Source organism: Eublepharis macularius, chromosome 14 (genome assembly GCF_028583425.1).
Source record: "Eublepharis macularius isolate TG4126 chromosome 14, MPM_Emac_v1.0, whole genome shotgun sequence".
In the NCBI taxonomy this organism is placed as follows: Eukaryota; Metazoa; Chordata; class Lepidosauria; order Squamata; family Eublepharidae; genus Eublepharis; species Eublepharis macularius.
The window spans coordinates 44543836-44563415 of record NC_072803.1 but is presented as its reverse complement, the minus strand read 5'-3'; the positions used below and the strand labels follow the sequence as shown (position 1 = coordinate 44563415).

Below are 19580 nucleotides of genomic sequence, written 5' to 3'. Positions count from 1 at the left end.
CTTATCAGATGCATGAACTGCCTATTTGGCAGATCTATATGGGAACAGAGAGAAGACAGCCAAGAGTGAAGGGTGGGACTGTTATGGCAAATCCAGGAGAAAAGTTCCAGATAGACAAGGGAGGCAGCACACTGCCTATGAAAATGAGATCCACTAAAGAGAGTAAAAGATTCAGCCAAGCCCTCTCCTAATGGGTAATTAATTCACCAAGCAAAACTGACACAAGCACATCAAAAGAGGCAATGATTCTGTAGAGAACTTGGTGTTCCCATTCCCCACGGAGCAGAATTTGGATTAGTGTAACATTTGCATATGAATTTAAACCCAGCAACTTCCAGGCCCAGTTTGGCTCACTGTCTTCTCCTCCAGCCGAATTAAGTTTGGTCCAAGGCCCGCTGTTGCCTCCTGGTAGCGGGTATTCCCACCCTTTGCCATTCTACACAAACAAAAGGTAAGCCTTCTGTTAACAAGTCATCAATTAAGGATTAAAGTTTAGCCTTGGCGGGGCTTCGCTCATCAGGCTGGGGTTTATCTGCTGCCCACAACCCTCAATTCACGCACTGGGGAGCTGCTCTGTTACTTATCTAGGCTCAGAGATCTCCGCTGCCAGACAGGCACCAGAAGAACTCAGATCATAAAAGGCGAAAGATTTATGCGATCTGAAGAGAAACCAGAGTGAACTCAGATCATAAAAGCAAGCTGCAGTACCTAGGAGGCAGGGCCATTCCTTACTGCAAAGGAAACCTCTCCAAGAAGCCAAGGCCAAGGAGAGAAGACCTCCTGGAGCCAGGGTGTGTGCTGGGTTCTGAATATCCTTCCAGCCTGAAAGCAGCCCAGGCCCACGGACCAACATGACTCTGCCCCCTACCAGTGTGCAGCTAGACATGCACATGATGGAATGCGGCATTTGCTACGAGGCCTACAGAGAAGCTTCCCATGGACGGGTCCCCAAACTTCTGTGGTGCCATCACTCCCTCTGCTTGGCCTGCTTGAGAAAACTGGTCTGCGAGACCCAAGCCTACTCTTTTGTGGTCTGCCCCTTTTGCCGAATGGTAACATTTGTACCTGAACGAGGACTGCAGGCCTTGAGGGACGATGAAGCCCTTCTGCAGGAGATGGCTCCACAAGGACTGGAAGGGATGGATTCAGAAGAGGAACCAGTGGATAACAAAGACTCATCTGGATCATCCAGCTGGTCCCTCAGTGACTCAGCTCTGTCCTTAGATGTGGAGTTTAACTACATCACCAACTCGCCCATCTTCACAGTCAGCAGTCTAGTCCCAGCATACCCCACACGTCTTCATCCTGGAAGGGGGAATTTGGGCAGGTTTCAGCTGCAGGAGTTGAACACCTTGCTGGTGGAGTTTCCAAGCAATGCCTCCTCCCAGAACTCCCAGGCACCTCCATCATCAGTGGAAAATGTCCGACTTTGTTTTGCTGTGACCATCATTCTCATCATAATCTCAATCTTCTTTTCACTGGTCTTCTTCAAATAAAGGATACTGAAGGAACTGGCGCGCTTTAGTTATTCAGCCAAAGACAGAGGAATCAATCAAAAAGCTTTTGGCCTGTTCAGCGTTGTGATGGAGACCTTGCACAAGTCCCTGGATACAATTCTCTTCTTCTATGCCGATAAACTCAGGTCATATTATATGAGTCATGTAGACAGAGATCTGGCCCCACAGACTTTGAGGCCTGCCAATTTCAAGATGGGGCGTGGTGCACTTTGTCTCTAACAAGGATGGGATTGAGGGTATACCCAGCAATTTACAAAAACCCTTACAAAAGACAGATAAGTTTCTCTTTTTAAATTGTTCTCTTTGTAAACTGTAATCTAGCCATTCAATTTCAGCAAGCAGCCCAAAGCTCTCAAGTTTTCTAAGAGCTTAGATCCAAACAACATAGCAGTTGAAGTTTAGCAAGGTTTGTTTTACAGCCTGATCTTAAGATGCTTATTCAGATAAGAAGCACCACTGAATCCAACACGGTTTACTTGCAGGTAACATGTTTTAGGATGGGAGCTATCATTAGTTTGCAAAGCAGCAAAGGACTTGCAAGCAATTAAGCTGAGGTTTTGCACATAGTAATGAAGTTACAAAGGTGTAAATTTGTGTAGCACAGATCTAACAACAAAGGCAGCTTTTGAAGGGGAAAAAAACTATAAATTGCCAACATTGTTCATACAATTCCAATGAAAATGTAACTAGCTCAAGCACTCAAATTGGGTCCAACTTCAAAGCAGGAACAAAGGTTTTGAAACCAGGTGACTCTTGCTGTAGTCTGGTAGAGGGTGGAGATAACTGGCAGATCAGTCGTGATTACATAGATTTTTTGTTATCGAAAGAATCCAGGCTGAGAACTGATTGAATGGGCTCATCCCTGCTGACGGGGAAAAATTTGTAAAATTTAAATTGTCCTAAGTGGAGAGGGCTTAAAACCAAAACCTGCTGCCTTCTGATCATCTTTGGCTTTTGGAAAGAAAAGCTCCACCCACCCACCCCATCTCAAGACTCCCCATCACCTTGGCTGTGTCTATGCAACAACTCTGAAAAGCATGTTCCTGAAGCACTAAACGGTTTTGTTTTCAAGTAATGATACTAAATCATAGTCGTAAGTGATGCCATTAAAGTACTTGAACTGAGTGTAGCTATGGGAAGATTTGAGGCAAGTAAGATCCAGAAATGTCACAGAAGAAACAACTGATTCCAGAAGTCTAAGGTCTTTGCAGGGGGACAGAGAGGGGAAAAGGATGAAAAATAAATTCTGTATCTAGGATAACACACATAATTTGCTCCAGGAAGCTTGTTAGTGACATGTACATGCAAAATATTGTTTTGTAAATTCCTGTACAGCACCCAGGTCATTTTAGATGTTAAATACAAAAACTTGTATTTGGAAAGTGATTTGATTTTCTACCATTTATTCTCTTATCTGCTAGTCAGAGCATATAGCAAAATGCTACTGTGGGACCTGAGCTCTTACCCCTAAAAAAACCTGTTCAACCAGATTTAGATGCAAAATGTTTACATTATAACACACACTCAATCCTGTCACTGCTTCCATAAGGACCAGAAAGTTACAACAGGTGGCCTTTGTTTTCTACTTTGGTTGTAAGAAAGCTCCATGCCCAGAAGTGCTGTCTTAGCTTCCCATTCTGTGATATGGGTATGTACAACAAGGGACAGGCAAGGCTATTCTGTGAACCTAGGCAGATCATGAGACGGAGGGCAGGAAGGGCTACATCAGTCCTTAGTTCTCACGGCCCCTTCTTACATGCCCAGGATAACGCCGATCACTATCTTGGTGTCAGGTAGAAGGGGGAGGGAGGCAGTGTTTGTGAATTTCCTGCATTGTGCAGGGGGCTGGACTAGATCACCCTAGAGGTCCCTTCCAACCCTATGATGCTATGATTCTAAGGTGCATGTTACAAGTACTGCTAATGGCAGAGTTCAGCACACTGTTTGTACAGTTGTAAACTATGTAATTGTGCCCTTGAGAAAGTAACACACAGTTGGAGAAGATAACTACAGACTCCTAGACTAAAGTTATTTACTTCATTTATACCCTGCCCTTCTGCAAAGTGGGGACCCAAAGCAGCTTGCATTGTTCTCTTCCTCTTTATCTTAACAACCATCCTGTGAGGAACAGCAAGATTAGAATCCAGTGGCTCTCAAAGATTTTAAGTATGTAAGCTTTCAAGAGTCAAAACTCCCATCTTCAGATACACGTCTGGAAGAGTTATAATCTTCCTATGAGGAAGCTTAGGAGTGTGACTGGCCCAAGGTCACCCAGCAAGTTTCCATGGCAGAGTGGAGATTCAGCCCTGGCTCTCCCCGGTCCTAGTCTGACACTCGACCACTATACCACCCTGGCTCTCAAAATACACACAGATGTGCCTCCAGCTGCCAATGCAGAAGCAAGACGTACGGAGAAAAATGTTCCCTTTGGCACAGAACTTTCTAGTGGGTACATTCACACACAGTTAAGAGGAGATATTGGGTCATTCATCCCTCCTTCCAGGGGAAAAAATGAGCTTCTAAGCAAAGAATTAAGTGTCTGGGATCAAGTCCTGCCATGATTAATGGGGTGGTAATTATGGGGCACTCCTCTGGGGCACACAGCCATGGCTCTGCCTAAGATGGTAAAAAATGCCAGCTGCTCAAGCAATTAAGAAGCTGTTCCAGATACATTCACCCTGTGCCCCTTAGAAATTACTTGGGTTCAGTAGCTCAAGCAGGGGAGTCAGTAATGGCTGCCCTAATCCAAGAGTGGTCAGCCTTTTCTGTGACTTGAGCCCAAAGAGAGTGCTTCTACTGATTCTTTGCTATGACCAGGTCCCTACTGGATCCTGGCCTGCAGTGCTGTACGTTAAAATTGCCCTGCCACAGTATGGCCACCTCTTTACTAAGCTGCATGAGGCAAAGGGCACCGTTACTTACTTGAGAATAGCACACATTTTGCATACACTCAGAAGCACTAGTTAGCATTTCACATGTTCTGCACCTAAGCCGAAGTATCTGGGACTGAATACGGGTTCCAGCCAAGCCTTGATTCTTGCACTTGTTAAGAATACAAAGCCTGTTCAGAGTTCAGAAAGAGCTACAGCCTGGATATGCACCAACCCCCAACCCCCTGAAAGTAACTGACTTTGGACTAGCAAATGAATCTGGGCCATGAGTGTGAGCATAAGAGAGGAAATCCTGAGTCTCAATCTCAAGCCACTGTCAGTCTGCATTTGTAACATGGAGATAATACTGATCTAGCATACAGGGCTCCTATGAAATTTGTTGAAGTGCTTTAAAGATCATATAGCACCATATAAATGCCAAGTTTAAACAAACCAACCCATCCTTGATTTGAAAAGGACCAGATAACCAGAAGATATTTTAAATTGCACTTTTATTTTCCAAGAAGTCAGATCACGTTATGATTCTTTCAAGATTTAAACAAGGGAAGAGCCATGGCACTGGTAAGTTTCATTTCCAAACTGCTCAGTACCATGCTTGCCGCTGAGGCCAAGAGGGTGATACAGAGAAGCTGTGACTAGTGGTGAGAGAAGGCAGGATCTGGCTTGTTTTAAGCCACCTGAATTCAAAAGCTTTAATTTCCTTCAAAATGCTCTGTTTCCCCATGTTTCTTTTTCCTATCAGGTCTAAAACTAAACATTATGATGTGGGGGAGAGGGGAGAAAAGCAGCAACCAAATCTTAGAATAAAATAACAGACTGAGTATGCCAGACAGAATAATGAATTTAAATATCCATTCTCCCCTGAATAAAGTATGCTGACTGCCCCCCATACAGAAACAACACAACATCTTGTAACCAATGGTCACTGTGAACAAGATGGTTATCCTGTTGAGGCAACTTCAAAAATAGTTCCATGTGGCCACGGGGGAATTGTGCATGTGATCACAGGATGACATGATTAGAGAACTTTTTTCATGAGTAGAATTCCAGCAGAGCTGGAGAAGATTCACGTTGTATCCAGCCAGTTCAAAAAGAACTTAACTGCTCACCCTGCAAACTCATGATGACACAAAGAGGCAAAAAAAGAGGTAATATCCAAAGTACCCCTAAGAAGTACATATGTAATAGTTCATTTTAAATACCTCTTTGTGCCCCAAGGATAAGATAAACTGCTCGTCTCATATGCCAGGTTAAAAAAAAAGATCAATAATCTGCCCCAGACATAGATATTAGGAAGGTTCACATATGGGTGGGGGAGGCTCAGGAGTGCCCTGAAACCACTTCTTTAAATAGGCATTTTACACTGGAGGTAAAAAAAAAAGTTGTGTTGTGCAAAACAAGTTAAAGGCAAAAGGCTACCCAGGACGAGTTTAACATTTCATCAGGTTTGATGGTAAGCCACAGATGCTCTTTCCCCTGCAACACACACTTAGGTTAACAGGATTAAAGGTCACCAGAAATATGCCCGGGGCCAAGAGAGCAGAAGTCACTACCTCTCATCCAGGAAAACAATAGTAGGGTCACCCATGCATGTTGTCTCTCAGCTTTTGGAGGCCTCTAACCATTTAAATTCCCAGCAGCGAGTGGGATCATAAGGAACTGCCAGTGCTAAAGGGCCAGACCCTCCCTCAAGCACCAGAGAAAACAAAATGCTAACTACATTCCCTGCCCCAGCCACCCCACCTCCAGTGTGGAAGCAAGGCATCACAGGGAAGGATCCCGTCCCACAATCCTAGCCAACCTACACCTGCCTGCAATCTAAGTACGCAAAGGCAGGAGTTGGAATTACGGAATTTTTGCAAAAAGCATCCAAGATCCAGGTAGTTGGAGGGAAAGAGCAGAACAGCTCCGAGCCTTTGTACTGACATTCAAATGGAGAGGGAATCCTGCTGCTGGAGAGGGTACACTTCCAGCTCCTCCTCCATCTCCTTGTTTGCATAAGTAGGATTAGTAGGACAGATGCGGGCATGTGAGCAAGAGAGAGGCTGGCTTCTTGAATCAGTCCAGGCTCATAAGGCAGGGACATGGTCCTCAACCCCACACAGTGCAAGTAATGGTCAGTAACTTGCAGAGGCTGCCCAAGCAATCCAGGGAGCTCCTCTAAAATGGTTTCATCCATTTCAGGCCATGGCTGCTCTGCCATTACTTTGCACCCGCAAAGTCTTGCCATGTTGTTTGTCCAGTTGCTCACCCAAGCCAATCCAGGTCGTCGTCGTCATCATCATCATCTTCCCCAAAGAGGGGGGTTGGAGGAGGCCGGCCCTTCATGCTCTGGAAACCCCCAAAAGACAAGTTAGGTCAGCACTGCTAAGCACAAAAGGAGAGGGTTACAGACAGGGCTGTGTACATCTTGCACTAAGAAAAGTAACATTCTGGGATACGAAATGGCTCTGTATCACCACCACCACGATATCTAAAGGTAAAACAGGCAGCTTGCACTGGTCACAAAAGTAACAAAAGCTATCTATAGACAGTTTTTACAAACTCGTGTATGCAGAACTCTCACATTAAAAAAAGGAAAGCCTCTAAGATTAGTCTAATAAGTGTTGAACATGTTCACTGTCCTTGGAAATTTAAGAGAGTTATGGGGGGGGAGGGGGGCTGGTCTGCTTAACTTCTTAAGAGCTTCTTGGGGAGGAAGATTTGGGTCAGGGAAAGCATCCCCATGGGCCCAATGTGATCTAACAATCAATTAGCTGAAGTGCTCATAAGCAGGACAACAAAATGGGGCCACACAGATAAAGGAGTGGTTTCTGCACACAGGTGATTCTCCTGGTAAGTTGAAAAATACTGGTGTGTGTGTTTGTAGTCATATGATTAAAAAGCAGTAACCCTCTCCTCTTAACCAGCCTGATGAGAACTAAGCCACTTCAATAGCCTCCAGGAGGCATGATGAGAACTAAGCCACTTCAATAGCCTCCAGGAGGCATGATGAGAACTAAGCCACTTCAATAGCCTCCAGGAGGCATGATGAGAACTAAGCCACTTCAATAGCCTCCAGGAGGCATGATGAGAACTAAGCCACTTCAATAGCCTCCAGGAGGCATGATGAGAACTAAGCCACTTCAATAGCCTCCAGGAGGCATGATGAGAACTAAGCCACTTCAATAGCCTCCAGGAGGCATGGAGTGTTGAGTGTCAGTGGGTGGGGGGGAAGGTTTGGGTTATAAGCCTGCTCAAGTCCCTATAAACTTATGGTATTCTGAAGAGGGAGATTAGCGTTGGTGGAAAGTCTGTCTATCTCAAGTCTTCTCCCACTCCTCAAGTTCCCAACTTGTTTTAAACAAGTCTGCACCTATTTCCTTGACTACATTACTTGATTAGGTTATGGCTGGCCACAGAACAAGGCAAGGAAGAGAAGCCTCTCCTTCCTCCGATCAACATTAATCATGTTCAGACCCTGTCACCAGACACCACCCAAGCCAATTTCCAGTTACAAGAGCCAGAAGCTTTTTTTAAAACAAGAGCACAACAGAAAGATAGGCTGCTGCTCTGCATCCAAAGCAATTCCTCTGAAACACATATAGGACACTCAAGGAAAAGCCTCAGAACATTAAGTATGGCTCCACCATCTTAAATGCCCACAGATTCATCTCCAGGGCACACTGGAGGGTGCCAGTCACAGAATCCTCTAGGAATGAGGGACACCCCCCCCCCCCAGTCCTTACCAATTCTTCATCCTCGTTGTCTTCCAGTGGCCCTCCTGGCGTATGAGGCTTTCGAGTTACAGCTTTAAACATACTTCCCTGGTCTTCAGGGAGGCTGAGATAAGCAAGAAAAGTGGAATTATCTATCTTCACAAAGAAAGGGGAGGGGAATGGGTGTAGTATGGAGAGCCTCTCTGTGCAAAAGCCACAATCCTACTCACTCCCCACCTCTTAACATTTAGATCCTGGGTTGTGTATCTAATGTATAAGAACTGTATTTGGGCCAAAACACAAGTAGGAAGTTCACAGCATTATACTAGCCAAACTAGTATAGCTTCTGTACTCATTTACTTGCTATCCTAAAAGGACTGAGGGAAGTGGTAACATGAAGGGGTCCACTGCTCAGATGACACTGCTGCTGAAATGCACATGGGCTGAGACCTTGAGCAGGGATGGGCAAGAAAGCAGGGTGTGACCCACCGGCATCTGCTTGGTAAGCTGGGGTTCTCGCAAAGACTGCTGATCTAGGTGGACCTTGGCCTAAACTAGCATTGAGTACACCTAAGCAAGAGCACACATCCAGGTTTACACAAGACAGATTAGATAGGCCTTCACTGTGAGGAGATCCTGAATGTTCACTCCTGCTTGGTGATGGGAGGGGCTGTAGCTCAGTGCATGCAGAAGACCCCAGCTTCAATCCCTGGCATATCCAGTTAAGGGTCAGGTAATAGGTCATGTGAAAGGCTTCTGCCTGAAATCTTGGACAGTGACTGCCAGTCTAAGTAGACAATAGTGACTTTGATAGACCAAGGGTCTGAATTCAGCATAATGCAGCTTCATATGTTCCGTGTGTGTTCCAGTTTTTTAAAAGTTCGGTAGACTATGGGGATTTTAAGAAAAGAAAAAACAGATTATGCAAGACTGAAGCCACATGCTTGCATTGACAGCAAATGGTGAGGAGCTAAAACAAATGCAACACAAGGAAGGCATGAACATGCCTGTGTCCCCCGCCCCCGACACACCATCCTGAGACTGACCCAGAATCTACTTGGGAAGAACTGGGTGCTGCTTCTTCCTGGATGTCTGCTGAGCCATACTTGTCAGCTGCCATGGCAATTTCAGCATTCTGATTTGAAGCATCCAAGCAACTCTCTGCTCCTCTGTAATCTGGGCCCAGTGAGGGTTCTTTCACCTTGTGCTCTGCCTCGTCAGCTGCTGGCTTGGAAGGCTCTGGAGCTCCTGCTGCAGCAAGTGCTGAGTTTACTGTACAGGTTTCATTCTGAGCTCTTGTCTCCACCTGTTCAGAGCAACTGGAGGGTCCCTCCTCCTCACTGGCCAGGAGGTCTGAGACTTCCAGCTTTGTGGCCTGATTCAAGGCTGAAAGGGTCTGTTCTCTATGTGATTCTAAGGCCTGTGCCTCAGACACTGCAGGAGCCAGGCTGCTCTGGACTCCTTCTGGAGAGGCAGAAGGAAGTTGAGCCAATGCCTCCTTTGGAAGTTCAGGGGGAACTGAAGGCACTGTAATGGATGGTTCATGTGCAGGATCGATTCTGGGCTCCTTTTCCAGGCCTACAGGGCTTGTCCTTTTCTGCTCTGCAGGGCCCGGTGCATCCTCCTCACTGCTGCTCTCTTCCCTCTCCTCATGTCTCTCCAGCAGCTGTAATGTTACTGTCTGAAAGCAAGCAGAAAGAGTGAAGGGTTGCTTGCCACAAAGGCACAGCAGCATTCACTGGCACCCCAAATCTAAAGTCCTTTCTTTTCCTTCCATCAAAAGGAAGGAAAAGGTCCATCAAAATAAATACATTTGTATATATTTGTTTCCCCTAATGTACTGGACTTCATTTTGTAGTGGGGAGGTGGCAAACTAGCCAAGAAAACAATGGATGATCGATACCCAGTATAGAAACATATGCCAGATTGGTGATTGAGTACCTCAGCTTTCCTTTTAAAAAAGCAAGTTTCTAGTTCTTATGATTCTAAAATAAGTTTGAAAGCTTGTGCGCATCACTTGGTAAAAATCTCAGGAGTGACTGAGTAAGATTTGCACTGGTCTAGTAGCAGAAAGGCCACTCAGCTCCTGTCTTACCCATCTCACAGTTAAGCAGAGGTACTAATGCTAGAAGCAAGTCCCAGCAGCAGTGGATATATGTCACAGGAGCAGATTAACCATTAAGACCAGAGTGGAGAGACCTGGTGGTTTGGGGGGCTGCCCCCCATTGAGGCGACCCCCCACTGGGGCAACCCCAGCTCCAAAAGTGTGCTGAGTGCCAGCCAGAGGCACAAGGGAGGAAGAGTCGCTGCAGCAAGGGATCACCCTCCGTCCTACCCTTTCACCCAACCCTGCCAAAGACAGGCCATCCTGCTTAGCCTCACCTGGTGAGAGAGCTCCCCCGTCAGCCTCCCCTTGTGAGGCTGCCCAGCTTGTCAGGCACATCCTGGCTGGGGCTGACCAGGCAAGGTGCTCCTTCCCTCCTTGGGGGGTGGGGGTGGGGGCTGGGCTCGTTTCCAGAGCCACTTCCCCCTGCAATCTGCCTGATATACTATGATTACATGGCAGCACAAAGAAAATATAGAACACTGAACTGTGTGCAGAATTCAGCTTCTCAATCATCTCAGCTTTAATAAAATAAATTAAAAAGCAAGTTCCTAGCCTTTGTAACTGCAAATACATGCTTATTAGTGTGTAGACAATGTCTGCCAAAATCTCAGAAGCCAAGCAGGTGAGTCAAGAATAAACAGTTTCTGAGTTCTTGCCACTCCTGTGAACAGCAACACCAGATTTAGGTAACACTGCTCAAGAAATGTATACAAAACTTGTGACAGCAGACTCAATTTGTGGTTTGCAGAATTTAGCTTCTCTTGGCATGGAATCTGTATGGAGCAGCTCTACCTTGATAGTGTTCATGACGATGCCCAGGACTTCTCTGCCAGTATAGGACTCTTCTAGCTCAAACTGACCCCGCAGAGACTGAAACACTCGATTCATGATCTTTTTTACCTGGAGAGAGACATGCCAAGAAATTAGAGGGCCCAGAACGAGGTTCTCTCCCTGGAGAGAGGCCGTGAAGTATTCTATTTAGCAAAATGAAGATGAGTTTTTTTTTCCAGGTGAGCCATTAAGAAAAAAAAGTGTGTTTTACATTTGCATACAAGTTCCAAGTATGTATAGTAATAAAAACTTAGTATTAAACATTTTTTAAAATTGGATCATCAGGTATTCATGATCATCTTTGGTACATGCATGGTTGGCTAGGGCAAGAGAATAATGTTAAGTAGGGAGCAGCAAGGTGGTGATAAAGGTTGCCCTTGACCACAACACACACGAAGGGGCTCTCTGGATTGTGCTTCTGAGTTCAGGAAGAGCAAAGGATGCCAAAAGGACCTGCTCTGGAGCAGTGCTGCAAAGGCAAGAGAGAGATGCAGCTGCAACAGCATTGCGGCTCTCTTTCTGGCTAGAGCAAGTAAACCTAGCAAAGAAGAGGCCCACAGCTATGCCTATGATGTCAACAACATGATGAAGAGATGGAACAATGTTGCCAAGGATCCTTCTCCGAATCAGAAAGAGCTAAGCAGTGTTATTGCAGCCACTTCTCCCAGCATTCTCTGAACCTATGGCAACACTGCAACACTTTTTCTGAGAGGAGCTACAATTGCCAGTCATCCAGGAGAGAAACTCCTATTCACTTCCAAAGTACGGTCATTCATATTTCTACAGAGTTGACAATGAGGAAATTGAAGTTGTTCAAGATTTTCTATTCCTTGGATCAATCATCAACCAACAGGGAGACTGCAATGAAGAAATCAGAAGAAGATTGAGACTTGGAAGAGCAGCTGTGAGGGAGATAGGTAAGATCCTTAAAGACAAAGATGTCTCTCTGGGAACCAAGATCAAGATAACCCAAACTATGGTACTCCCCATTACTACGTATGGATGTGAAAGTTGGACAGTAAAGCAAGGAAAAAAATTAATTCATTTTAAATGTGGTGCTGGAGGAGAGTTTTGCGGATACCATGGACAGCCAAAAAGACAAATAAGTGGGTACTAGATCAAATCAAGCCTGAATTCTCCTTAGAAGCTAAAATGACAAGACTAAAGCTATCGTACTTTGGTCACATCATGAGAAGACAAGAGTCTCTGGAAAAGTCAATAATGCTAGGAAAAGTGGAATGCAGCAGGAAAAGAGGAAGACCTAAAACAAGATGGCTTGACTCAATAAAAGAATCCACATCCTCCAGTTTGCAGGATCCGAGTAGGTCTGTTAGAGATAGAATGTTTTGGAGGTCTTTCATTCATAGGGTCACCATAGCTGGAAGACGACTTGACGGCACATAACACGCACACAGTACCTCCCACTCCACACACTCTCACAACTCCATTTAGGGCAATACTGAACAGGTAAAGGGGGAAAACACACCTCTTCTGTAGAGTCTACAGATGAAGGCCTCCCATGGTGCTTTTCAAGTTCCTGGATCCGCTCCTCATAGTGGACCTTGAGAGCAGCTACCTGGGACTGTAAGGCCAAGTACTATTTGAGGAAGAAGGGGGAGAGAAGGAATTAAGTCATACACAAATGCCAGTATCACTTAGTGGTTCCAGTGCTGGATTTGAGTTGGACGACCCAGGATTAAAACCTTTGCTCAACCATGAAGTTTTGTGCAAGGCACTATCTCTTTTTTAAAAAATTTTATCCCCAAGGGCTGTCATGAAGATAAAGTTGGATAATTCTCTATAAGTGGCCCTCAGTTCTTTGGAGAGGATGAGTGTTAGATGGTAATTTCCATTTGCCCTGACTGGATAGCCCACGAGAGCCGGATCTCTTCAGATCTCAGGAGCTAAGCAGGGTCGGCCTTGGTTAGTAATTGGATGGGAGACCTCCAGCAAAGACCAGGGTTGCACGGGCAGGCAATGGCAAACCACCTCTGTTCGTCTCTTGCCATGAAAACCCCACCAGGGGTTGCCATAAGTCAGCTATGACTTGAGGGCACTCTCCACCACCAATTTCCATTTAGGATAGTGCCAGGAGAGTGAGAGAAACATGAAGGTCCAGAATATTTCCTGTTTCACTATTCTCAGCCCTGAGACACAGCTTGGTGCAAAGGCTTTCAGATATCTCCCCCCCCCCCACATCACAGGCTAGTTTTGACAGGTTCTTTGGAGGTGGCTGCAGAGAGATTCACAAAAACCCAATTAACTGCAGGTACACCCAGTGCTGCCCACCCTTGAGTGTGAGGCAGAAAAGGCAGCAAAAGTTTAGTGTTGGGGGGAGAGGGAGAAAGTTTTCCTCACCTTGTTTTTCACAGGTTCAAGCTGTTCCAGCTGCTCCTGCAACACAGAGAGCTTCTCATCCTCTGAACTTCTTGTGGTTTTGAGCAGGAGTAACTGGAAGTAAACCAAGTTTGACACATAAGCCCCGGCAGTTGAGTAATCCCTCATTTGCTAGCCTGTGCCCCCTACAAAGGGTGAGAAACCCTATATTCAGCAAGAGATTCCCTAAATATGAAAGACACAGGAATTACACTGGTTTCCAAGACTGTGTACAATAGGACATTTTCTTTAAAAAAAACAGGTCAGAGGGAACTGGGAAAAGATTGGGCTTCTGCTAACTTGTACCTGGGAAATAGAAGTTACACACTCTGTGTGCATTCTTCTTCAGCCAACTAAGTGCACATGTTTGTGTATGCATGTGTCAGCAGGTATCCTAAGGAAACATGGGAAGAAGGATCTGGGCACTGGTGGAGTGAGACCTACAGAAAGAAGCAGGGCAGCAAAGGAAGGGATGAGGTGCAGCCCAATGGTCCAGAAAGCCACTCAGAAGTGCGGCATACATTCATTGAGCTGTGAAAGAAAAGGAAGGCATGTGCACATACACACAGAGAGCTGGCCACCTACTTTCTCTTCTAGCTGGGAGACTTTCTGCTGTTGGGCATCTCTCTGCTCACACACTTCCTGGTATTGGCGGGCATGTTGTTCCTTGGCAGAGCTCAGCATACGCTCACATTTGGCTTCCCACTGGGATTCCAGTTCCACCTGCATAAGAGACAGCTGCCAGCCCCCCACCCAACAAAGAATAATCTTGTTAGTCCTCAACAAGACTTTTCTGTACCTTCTTTCACCTCCCTGTCCACTGGCTTTGGATACCGCTCTTATGAAGACCTATCCCGCCCAAGCAATTCAAGGCTGGAGACATCATCTGACCCCAACATTATAAGGAAAAAACTGGCTAAGGTGATCAGAACAAGGGCCCCTGTGCTGTGAGATCCAGACTTCTAAAGCAGATCTGCTGCAAACAGGATACAGCCCAACTGGTCTGCTGCCACCAGGTCAATGATAGCTTCCCCAGCTTGCTTTCCTGACAAAAAGTCAAGGAGGTGGTTTTCCATTGTCTTCCACTTCTCACCTGCTCAGAAGCTGCTTCATCAGTCGATGTCCGGGCCTTTTTCAGCAGCTGCCGGAGTTTGTCCAGCTCTTCTTGATAAGATCTGCGAATCTCTTCCATCTCCTCTTCAGCCTGTCCTCTCTCTAAGAGGGATTTCTTCTTCCTTTCAGAGAGGTTCTAGAAACAGGAAAAAAAAACACCGCTCAGATAGCAAGATCAGGTTTACACATGCAGGGATCATAGCTCAAAGTTACATACATGCTTTGTACAAAGAGGGTGCAAAGTTTGATTCTTGGCATCTCCAAATATTTTAGGTAACAGATGCTGGGGAAGACATTCCTTGGCCTGAGAACTTGGACAGCTGCTGCCAGTTAGAGAAGATAATACTGATCTGAATAGACCAGTAGTCTTCATGCAATGGACCGAGGAACTAGACCAGTACTACAGACTGCAGGAGGCAAATGCTCCTTTTGAATGTTCCATCACATAAATATCCCTGCCAACAGAAAATTAACACAACAGGGAGAATGGGTTTAGCCTAGCCCTCTCCTTGTTGTGCTAGTTTTCCACCTGCAAAAATTTTTAAATGAAGGGGAACATTCAAAAGTAGGACGTCTTACTCGCAATCTGATGTTTGGGGAGAGGCTGTGGCTCAGTGATGGAAAATCTGCTTGGCATGCAGAAGGTCCCAAGTTCAATCCTCAGCATCTCCATTTTAAAAGTTACAGTAGTAGGTGATGTGAATATCAGAGATCCTGGACAGCCACTGCCAGTTTGAGTAGGCATTGCTGATATAGCTGGACTAATGGTCTAGTTCAGTATAAGGCAGCTTTACGTGTTTATGTGCTATGGCTAAGGAAGTTGCTCTTCTGTAAACATGTTTATTTTATGCTGTTGTGACAGAAACCCTAGATTCAATATGGCTCAAGCGTGCCACCTGGAGAGTCTGGATTCTAGGTCCCCTGGGGCTTATAGGAGAGTAATGTTTTATCACCCATTCCACATAGGGGCTACCTGACCAACTTAATCCTTTTTTGACAAAGGACAACCAGCTTGCGCCAGATTCCGTTTTTTGTCATAGAAGGGCAGAGGCATTAACAAGCTAAGATGATCATTTCAGAAATTCTCTGACTGGTGACAACAGCCTCTGACATCAGAGATGGAGCATTATGTGGGACTGGCTAAATCAGCGAGTCCATTTTATAGAGGAGGCTGGTTTAGATCATACTCCATTGCCCATAAATATCCGAGAGCTCTGGACTTTCCTTTTGTCCCTACTTTCGAACAGCATGACATCTGGAGACCCTCAAGACCAGTGGGCAGGAGTTAAGGACTTCTCTGCTATCTTGGTACTGCAAGAAATTTTGTATATGCTCTGAAGAACTTGCTACAATCTAGGTAAAGTGTACTTAGCTGAGTTAGACCAACTTTATTACTTTTATTTGAGACACTGTGTAATAGTGTGCTTTTCCCATTTTGTATTTTGTCCTCTTATGAATCCAGACACCATTTTCTCCCTTTTTTTATATACTGAACTTTTCTATTAAAAACTTTTTTTGTTTCCTTAGTACAATGTATTTCTCTGGGATGTTTTTCTGAATCTCTCCCCTATGTGCCAGATCGCATGGGTGCTACACAGTTGCTACAAAGTATTTTCAGGTTTTCACTCAGTGCCCTTTTTATTATTCTAGGACTGCACTGAAAGGGCCCCTTCTCAGCAGGTCAGTCTAGATGTTCTCAGGAGATCCCCGAGTGGTGGCAGCCAGTTACCAGGGTGCTTTCCAAGGAACCCTTGGGTCTAAGGGAAATTCCCAACAAGGAAAGTCACCTTTCCCTCCTTCCTACTGTAGCAGTTGTTATAAATGATGTTATCATTTTATTGTGGCACTTATATTTCTCTTTGCCTTGCAACTTGCAGTACTGAAAAGAAGACTGCACATTTCCTAAAATCAATCAAGTAGTGCAGCCCTCTCCACCGCTTAATTCTGCATGACCCAGGCCTCAGAGTCCTTTCTCTTAAGGAACTCAAGGCTCATAAAAACAGTGATATTTTCTGCTACCCATTCAGAATGTCTTCAAGGATGGCCTGGATTGTGCATATTGAAAAGTAAAAATAAGCAATCTCTACTTGGATTCTGCACCTTCCACAGTTCCCTACCTTCTCCAGATTCTCCTTTTCCACACGCAGGTCAGACAACTCTTCTTCCAGAGCTGTCAACTTGGCATCCAGCTGTCTTCGGCTTTGCTTTTCAAATTGGAATTTGTTCTGGGTATCCTCAGATGATTGTCGAAGCTCTGCAGAGAGCAGGACACAGTATTGGAATCAAAAGGTACCCCCCCACACACACACACAACACTGAACTCAAAATAAAAACATTAATTGAAAAACTTTTTTACAGTGATGGAGTAACCTTCTGGTAATCTAGGGGCAGTAAACGGCTAGAATTACACAAGTGTCTTAATCTCAGGGCTGGGTTTACCAATTTCTCACATTTATAATCACGTGGTTGATCTTTTAAAGTGTTTCAAGCACATTATTTTGTACTCCTTACAACAAACCAATATGGCAGGCAGGCCAGTACTGTCCCCATGCTGCAGACCGTACAGGGGAAGCAGAAAGATAGCAGTCGGCCTAAGGCCACCAAGTAAGTTTGTGCCAGGAGTCAAATTTGAGCCAGAGCTTAAATGGCTCGCCCTCCTAGCCACTGTTCTTCACCAGAGCTCTAAGCAAATGTTGCAAATTCTGTACCAGTTCTGTGCTACAAAATGTCAAGTTCTAAAAACCCAAATAAGTTTAGCAATTTTGAAGGTATAAGAAGCTTTGCTTTTCTAAAAAAGGAAAAGAAAAGAAACAGCATCTCTGAAAGCTGAATTCTTTAACTGGGGTCATGCAGGCCGAGAGAAGGGACCCTCTGCAAACGTTGAGAAGCACCGTCTCTTATTTGACTTATTGAGAAAAATTTCTGACTCACTTTTCAGCAAATGTTGTTCTCGAAGCAATGTACGTAAAAAAGAACAAACAACGGTAAGACAATAAAATGAGTTTACCTAGACAGCTATATAAAGAGATAAATACTAATCCCTAACTAATGGACACCAGGTAAGCTAATCACTAAAAGCTTAGATGAATAAATGACTCTTCAAGCCTTTCTTAAAAACACCAAAGTCTAGGCTTCAGCAAAAAAACAGCAGGAAGTTGGTTCCACAGACTGGAAGCCACCAACAAAAGAGCCCATCTGGCAGCAAGCACCAACCTAACATCAAATGGAACTACTCAAAGATAATCAGTGGTAGAACTTACTGAGCACCACAGCAGACAACAGTAGAAGGCAGTGCCTCAAAAGTCTGGCCCTTCCCTTTCTCTTACCCGCCAGTTGGGCCTGCAGCTGGTTGAGTTGTGTTCCATGTCTCTCTGCCTCCTTCAGGGCAATGTTCAACTGGGAACGTAAATCCATCTCCTTTTTCTGGTGATCGGTCAGCTCCAGCTGAAGCCGAGAGATCTGTGCTGTGGCAGCTGCCAGCTCCTCAGCCACCTTGACCTGCAGAGTGGGAAAGAGATGGTTTAAGGGAGAAAATCTCATATGAGGGCTCCCACCAGAAGGATTCAAGAGGTGGCTTTTCCAGAGGGCAGCTTCTGCAGAAAACCTAGATCCTGGCCAGTGTTCCCATTAAGCACACTTCAAGCTAGTCTTCCTGGCAGCAAAGACCCCTGTGTGCCTAAATGTATGAGATTACTTTGAGCCAGCATGGGAAGCACGTAAATTTAGGACTATGCAGTAACCAATAATCAGGAACACAGTGAATGGATAACTGTTGGGCAACGTGCGAATGCAGAACAGAAGACGATCCCTGCTGGACAGGACCAAGGGCTCGCCCATGTCAGAATTTTAACTGCAACTCACCAGATGCCTCCTGAAGTCCACAACCAGGGCATGAACACACAAGCTTTGTATGTTTGTACTCAGCATCAGAATCTGAACATGGAGGCTGCACGTTATCATAGTTAAGAGCCATCAACAGGCAATGAATGTGTGGCTTGCCTAAGATCACCCAGCAATCTTCCACGGCAGAGTGGGGATTTGAAAATGGGTCTCCCAGATCCTAGTGTGTGTACTGTTGTCATAAGGAGCTCAGAAACATACTTTGCATGCTGGCCCTGATTCAGAAATCCTGAATCAAAGCTTCCTGAAGCATTTGTAATGGTTCGGAAAGCTTCAGGGGCCCGGGGGTTAAGTTTAAATGACCCTTTCGCAAGTGGCAGGAAAGGGCCCTTTAAACTTTCCCATTCCCTACCCTTACACCCCCTTACACCCCCCCCCCCTTACCTGGCACCATGCTGGAGAAGATGGCCCTCCCGCCTCCCTGCTGGCCTCCAGCAGCAGCGGCAGCCCTCTCTGCCAGCCAACTGGCTGCGCCAGCCATGGCTGCGCAGCGGCGGTGAGGAAGACCCTCTCTGCTGGTCAGCTGGCTGAGCCAGCTGCAGCTGTGCCACGGCGGTGATGGAGAAGGCCTTCTCCGCCAGCGAGCTGGCCAGCATGGCAGTGGCTCCAGCCTTCTGCCTGGCCAGGTAAGGGGGGTGGGGGTGGGCCTCCTCCCTCCCCCCTCCCTTCAGTATGCATTGAATCTTTATGGAGTATACTGAAGCGACTTAGAAACACAAATGTATGCCGCTTTGGATTTCAGGTTTTTCTGAAGCTTTTTCCAAAGCTTTTCCGGGTAATCCGCGAATCACACCCCTAGTCTTGTCTGTATCACTTCATTCAACAGGTGAGGGCTCACTGGATTGAATGCTTCCCCAGGGCTGTGGCTGTGTGTAATCCTACAACTATGATTTGTTGCTACATGAACATGACTGGGAAATACTCAGGAACTTTTGTGGTGGTTAGAGTTCACTACACACTACTATGTCTACACTGCATTTAGCATTGATTCTTCTTGGACCAGAATAGGAAGGTACACAACTGAATTACCTCCCAAGATATATGTACCTGAAAAGGACAGGTGATTCCAAATGAGCTTTTTTAGAACCTCTCTGCCTTGAGTTAGTGATATTAATTGAAACATAATTCTGATTTGTTCTATATTGAT

At 45.5% G+C, this 19580-nt stretch overlaps 2 protein-coding genes across 2 annotated transcripts in view; one reads left to right on the top strand and one right to left on the bottom strand.

The window, feature by feature from the left end:
* Window positions 1–270: 270 nt before the first annotated feature.
* LOC129341900 (uncharacterized) lies at window positions 271–1496 on the top strand. Its single transcript, XM_054997258.1, has one exon. The coding sequence runs from the start codon at window positions 852–854 to the stop codon at window positions 1494–1496; it is 645 nt and encodes a 214-aa protein (XP_054853233.1). The 5' UTR covers window positions 271–851.
* A 3386-nt stretch (window positions 1497–4882) lies between these two features.
* Window positions 4883–19580, bottom strand: part of FKBP15 (FKBP prolyl isomerase family member 15) — a 40960-nt gene continuing 26262 nt past the window's right edge. Inside the window, exons 20-29 of the mRNA XM_054998321.1 lie at window positions 17860–18031; window positions 16651–16787; window positions 14514–14669; window positions 14006–14158; window positions 13403–13495; window positions 12531–12641; window positions 11006–11113; window positions 9153–9787; window positions 8137–8230; window positions 4883–6739 (exon numbers count right to left, since the gene is read on the bottom strand). Of these exons, the coding sequence (XP_054854296.1) occupies window positions 6656–6739; window positions 8137–8230; window positions 9153–9787; window positions 11006–11113; window positions 12531–12641; window positions 13403–13495; window positions 14006–14158; window positions 14514–14669; window positions 16651–16787; window positions 17860–18031 (1743 nt within the window). The 3' untranslated portion in view covers window positions 4883–6655. The remainder of the gene's footprint in view (window positions 6740–8136; window positions 8231–9152; window positions 9788–11005; window positions 11114–12530; window positions 12642–13402; window positions 13496–14005; window positions 14159–14513; window positions 14670–16650; window positions 16788–17859; window positions 18032–19580) is intronic.